Source organism: Gadus macrocephalus, chromosome 3 (genome assembly GCF_031168955.1).
Source record: "Gadus macrocephalus chromosome 3, ASM3116895v1".
Taxonomy (NCBI): domain Eukaryota; kingdom Metazoa; phylum Chordata; class Actinopteri; order Gadiformes; family Gadidae; genus Gadus; species Gadus macrocephalus.
The window spans coordinates 25,199,149-25,204,976 of record NC_082384.1 but is presented as its reverse complement, the minus strand read 5'-3'; the positions used below and the strand labels follow the sequence as shown (position 1 = coordinate 25,204,976).

Below are 5,828 nucleotides of genomic sequence, written 5' to 3'. Positions count from 1 at the left end.
GCTTTTTGGCATTTGTTTGTGTGTTTGTGTGTCTCGGTGCGTGTGTTGTGTGTCTCGGTGTGTGTGTGTGTGTGTGTGTGTGTGTGCGTGCATGTCGTGCGTGTGCGTCCGTGCGCCCCTTGCGCCCGCAGAGTTCTTCGACCTCATATCCAAAGCTCAGAGCCACAGAGCGACGACCAGCGAGGTCTGCTGAACAAGAAGGACCTGCAGCTGCCCGACTTCCTGCGCCTGGCCCCGCCCCCCCCACGACCCCCACACGCCCTCCTGCTCCACCCCGGCCTCCCGTAACCAGGGCAACGGCGGCGGAGGGCGGGTCACCGCGGCGACCCACGGGGGAGCAACGGACGGCGTTCCGGCGGCTTCAGCCACCTGCTGCACGCCAGCCACCAATCACAGAGCTTGGACTCTCCGCTGGGCGGGGGGGGGGACGGGGGAGACGGGGGAGGAGGGGGGGAGGAAGGGCAGGGCCGGCGCCGTGGCGCCGTTCCCCGGCAACCTGTCCCCCATCCGGCCGTCCCAGGACCCCCCCTCCCAGATGCTGGAGGAGGACGCGCTGTCCGACCTGACTCTGGTGGGGGAGGGCGACATCAACAGCCCCCACCTCTCCTACGTCACCCCCTCGGCGCTGCTGCCCAAACCCCGGCCCGCCTCCGTCGTCACGGCAACAAGAAGCTCCGCCCCTCGCGCCCCCACCTCCTCCACCCCACGACGGCGGCCCCCCCTCAGGTACCCCCCTCGTGTGAACTCCTCTCCCCCGGCGTGTTTCCGTCCTCCCGTCGCCCCCGACGACGGCGTTCTGTGTCGGCAGAGAGGGCGGGGCCTCCTGACTCGTCCACTTCGTTCAGGTCGAGACCTGTGAGAGAGAGAGGAGAGCAGCTCCTCGCTCTCCCAGAATGCACCCTGCTCCCCTCCCCTTCAAGTGAGCCCTCTCTCCCCTGTCTACTTATCTCTCTCTCTCTCTCTCTCTCTCTCTCTCTCTCTCTCTCTCTCTCTCTCTCTCTCTCTCCCCTCTCTCTCTCTCTCTCTCTCTCTCTCCCCTCCCTCCCTCCCTCCCGCTCCCTCCCTCCCTCCTCCCTCCCTCGACCCCTCTCTGATCACAGAGCAGATAATCTTTAACGTTAAATAGCTCCCATTGTAAAATAGATATAAAAAGCGATGTGACTAATTGCGCCGTGGCCTGTTATGAAAGGCCTTCTCGTACAGGCCCCAGGCTACGGCGAGAGGCTGAGAAGTGTTCTGTTCATCGCAGAGTCCTCCCAGTGCCAAACGACCACTGCTGATTCACAGCCCCTAACATTTCCCAGTAGTCGTGTTCATTTCATGAGGGCCGGCCGTACCATATCGTACAGCCCAGCGGGGGGGACGGGAAGGGGGTGCATTCACACAGGGCCTGTACCTCGAAGCGCTGACGATGGGTGGGCTCGTGTTCCGCCTCCGCCCACCGGGACTTTCCCCCCTCCGGCACGCTCCGCTCTCTGTGTGAACTCTTGAGTGGTTTTCTGTGTGGATATCCTGTGTGTGGAGCCGTCCCTAACCGCCTCCGCCAAGGGCTGGTCCGACTCTTTAGGACCATCCTGTCTGTGGAGTGCCCCCCCCCCCTTTCCCTCGCCAAGGGCTGGTCCACCTCGTTCTCCTCCTCTGCCAACGATCCCAGCTGTAAAGAACCCGATAAAGCACTTTAGCCGATCACAATAAGACGAGACCTTTTGCCACAAAAAAAAACTTTGCTTTGTACCTTTACACGGTTTTTTTTCCCTCGCCTGTGACTTCTCCTCCGTTCTGGTGTTCCCGAGCCCTGTTCCTCACGGTGACAGGACAGTGTTCTGCTGAAACACACCTCAACACTCTCTCTCCCCCGGCCTGCCCGAGACCGGCAGCCGGAGCAATGCACTTTTCTGTGGCGCCGTCGTCCTCCTCCTCCGACGAAGGGGGGAACAATTTGTAGTTTGTTTCAGGATGAACACCCACACGGTCTGAGCCCCTCAAACACACACACGCACAGACACACACACACAAGCACACACGCGGAAACACACACACACACACACACACACACACACACACACACACACACACACACACACACACACACACACACACACAACACACACACACACACACACACACACACACACACACACAGAGGCCTGAACACCCACTTCTCTGTTCTGGGATCACCTGAGGACAGAACACGGTGTGATTCCACTGGTGAGCTCTCACCTCCAGCACTTCTCGTGTGGAATGAGGAGCACAGAACACAAGAGCACAGTCTCTCTCTCTCTCTCTCTCTCTCTCTCTCTCTCTCTCTCTCTCTCTCTCTCTCTCTGTGTCTCTCTCTCTCTCTCTGTGTCTCTCTCTCTCTCTCTCTCTCTCTCTCTCTCTCTCTCTCTCTCTCTCTCTCTCTCTCTCTCCGGCCCTGTAATTCATGTTATCTCGCCCGCTCTGCAATTCAACGATAGCTTTGAACCTGTGTTGGCCGCAGCCGGAAGAATTCCACTAACCAGTCGAAATGTTACATCTTCTTAAGGATCTCCTATATTTTGATCATGTAATATATTCCGATAAAGTGACATTAATTTATCCGACGTTTCCTTTTTGTCTTTTTGTTTTTTTTAATTTCCCTCCGCCTCTCTCTGAAAGTAATAGTCTGTATAAAGCCCACGCTTTGTGTAAACCGTTTCACCGCGGCCATTGTCGCATCCTTTCTGTGAGTGGAGTATCGCCGTGGAAACGGGTTCTGCCTTTTGTCCCCGCATCGATCGGTCCTCCGTTGTTGTTGCTCTGCATCGGTTGTATTGTACATAGCTCTAATAAATGTTCTACAGGTTCTTCTCCCGCCTTTAAACCTCTTGTGTGAAGTGCCTCTCTGTTTCTGTTTCTCCCTTGTTTCTCTTCCTCGTTGTCGAGCACTTCTCCGCCCGCATCAGCATCAGCACCACCGGCGGCCCGCTGGGGGCGGAGCCACAGGGACTGGCTGCTTCACCGCTCCAGGGGTCACGTGACACATGGTGGTCGCATGTTGTCTGAGACATGAGACCCTCATGACACACGAGGGTCTCAGGCTGCTCTGAGACTCACAGGACAAAGCCTTGTTCAGCGATATGAGGTGTTGTTGAGGAATACATTGGAGGAGGTACATGTACTATGATGTATGATCCCCATGATAGAGTATAGTATGATACATGATAGAGTATAGTATAATGATTATACTATACTCTATCTTATACAACGGGGGGCTTAAATCCAGCGATCTGATTGGTTCATAACTGTTGTATAATGAGCGTATACATAACTGCTATGACGCCCATTCATTTTGTGAAAGTTTGCATATCACTCCGCGCCTGGAAGTAGAAATGGTTACAATACAAAGTATAAAAGTAGTTGTATAAAAGCAATAGCACAGTTCACTGAAGCCTAAAAATATGTTGAATGATGGAGAGGGTGTAAATGTTGTTACTCCGGGAGTGAGCAAGGCGATGGAGAGACTAACGAAAGCTTAGGCACACGGCGAGTGAACTGCTCCATAGGATAAATTGCCGGCGAACCGCTCTAGCCGAGCCTTCTCTCGGAGGGACGCTAAAGTGTGTTGCATAGCGACCGTCGTGCATTTTGAAGGCAGCCAGGAGGGACTACTTTTTTGTATTCTTTAAAAAAACAGCTATTTTGACTTTCTTGGTTTCTTTTTAAATGTAGTGTGTCTATGACTTTCGTTTCGCCATAACAGTAACCGTTGTATAAAAGCAATAGATCACTTCAGTCAGTGGTATGTGCTCATTATACCACTGTGAAGGGGGTCGCCGGCCCTCCGCTGCGCGTCGGGGCCGGACAACGCCCCTTAACAGAGGTATAATGAGCACATACCACAGCCTGTCGTGATCTATTGCTTAAATATATCATACTATACTCGATCATGGATCATACTATAATCCATGATAGAGTATAGTATACATAATCTGTGATAGAGTATGATCTATGATAGAGTATTTTATGATCTATGATAAAGTATAGTATGTATGATCTATGATAGAGTATAGTAGGATCTATGATAGAGAACAGTATGATATATGACAGTATAGTAGATATAGTGATAGTATACATAATCTGATGATATATGATAGTATAGTAGATATAGTATACATAATCTGTGATAGAGAATAGAATATATAATCCATGATAGAGTATAGAATATATAATCCATGATAGAGTATAGTTGATATAATCTGTGATAGAGTATAGTTGATATAATCCGTGATAGAGTATAGTTGATATAATCCGTGATAGTTGATATAATCTGTGATAGAGTATAGTTGATATAATCTGTGATAGAGTATAGTTGATATAATCTGTGATAGAGTATAGTTTACTTAATCTGTGATAGATGATAGTTTTGCACAGTCAGTGATCAGCAACATGAACGGTGTGATTTTAAAACAAGGTAGAATTATAAACACAGGGGCGTCCTTCATACACCTACCATTGGCGTTTGAGTTGTGTTTGCAAACTCAGTGCCCCCCCCCCCCCCCCCCCCCCCCCCAGCACTAGTGGAGCATCGACCCATTCTGATGTCACTTTGGGCTGCCCTCTTATTTACTCTCTGCTTTCCGCCCCCCCTTCACCAGCCTCTAGTCCTGACTTGAGATACTGCTTTTAGTCACCCCCTTCACTGTGTGTGTGTGTGTGTGTGTGTGTGTGTGTGTGTGTGTGTGTGTGTGTGTGTGTGTGTGTGTGTGCGTGTGCGTGCATTTTTGCATATATTAATGTGTGGATGCACCATACATTTTGTGTGTACATTCTTGTGTGTGTCTGAATCTATGTACGTGTGTGTTTGTGTGCAGAACATTAATGTGTCACACAATGTGACACACACACACACAGAAGTGTGTGTGTGTGTGTGTGTGTGTGAGACATTGCCCTGGTCTGCAGGGGAGCTCCTTTGTGCTCCAGGAGAATGGGGTCCTGGGAGAGTGGGTCATTAGCTATGCATGGGCTCCCCTCCGCCTAACTCTCTGATTGGCCGGCTTTGTGTGGCCGGCCCTCTGATTGGCCGGCTTTGTGAGGCCGGCCCTCTGATTGGCCGGCTTTGTGAGGCCGGCTCCGCTGGCGACGCACAAACAAAACCAGCTCCTGTTTCAGCCCCCATCCCACGTGCACACATACGCACACACACACACACACACACACACACACACACACATTCACGTGCACACATACGGACTCAAACACACATACGTGGACACATACGGACTCATACACGCATTCACGTGCACACATACGCACACACTCACACACGCATTCATGTGCACGCATACGGACCCACACACACATCCATGTGCACAACTACGAACTCATGCACACAATCACGTGCACACCCACAGCTGAACTGTTCCAGCAGGTTACGGCCGGCTGTAGGGTTTCTAATTAGTGTTACTTCATACTCATTAAGGGCTGGTTGGACTGAATGCACACACGGGGACACACACACGGGGACACACACACTGTGACGCACACACGGGGACACACACACAGGCACACACACACAGACACACACACACAGACACACACACACAGTGACACACACACACACACACACACACACACACACACACACACACACACACACACACACACAGTGACACACAAACAGTGAGACACACACACACACAGGGACACACACACAGTGACACACAAAGGGACACACACAAAGTGACACACACAGTGAGACACACACAGTGGAACACAGTTCACATTCCCTCGGGAGTCGGTGCGGCTGACCTGTAGTTTTATACGTATCCTCCACAAGAGGAACTAATTCAGGGAGTTTTATAATG

The 5,828-nt window shown here is 51.5% G+C and overlaps 1 protein-coding gene across 1 annotated transcript; it reads left to right on the top strand.

Annotated features, from left to right (window-relative positions):
- The first annotated feature begins 6 nt into the window (after positions 1-6).
- Positions 7-981, top strand: LOC132453632 (regulator of G-protein signaling 12-like). The gene is given in 5 exon segments (XM_060046607.1): positions 7-167; positions 170-258; positions 260-302; positions 305-429; positions 431-981. Coding segments are annotated over 5 exon segments (762 nt in total). The 5' UTR covers positions 7-91; the 3' UTR covers positions 860-981.
- Positions 982-5,828: the final 4,847 nt, after the last annotated feature.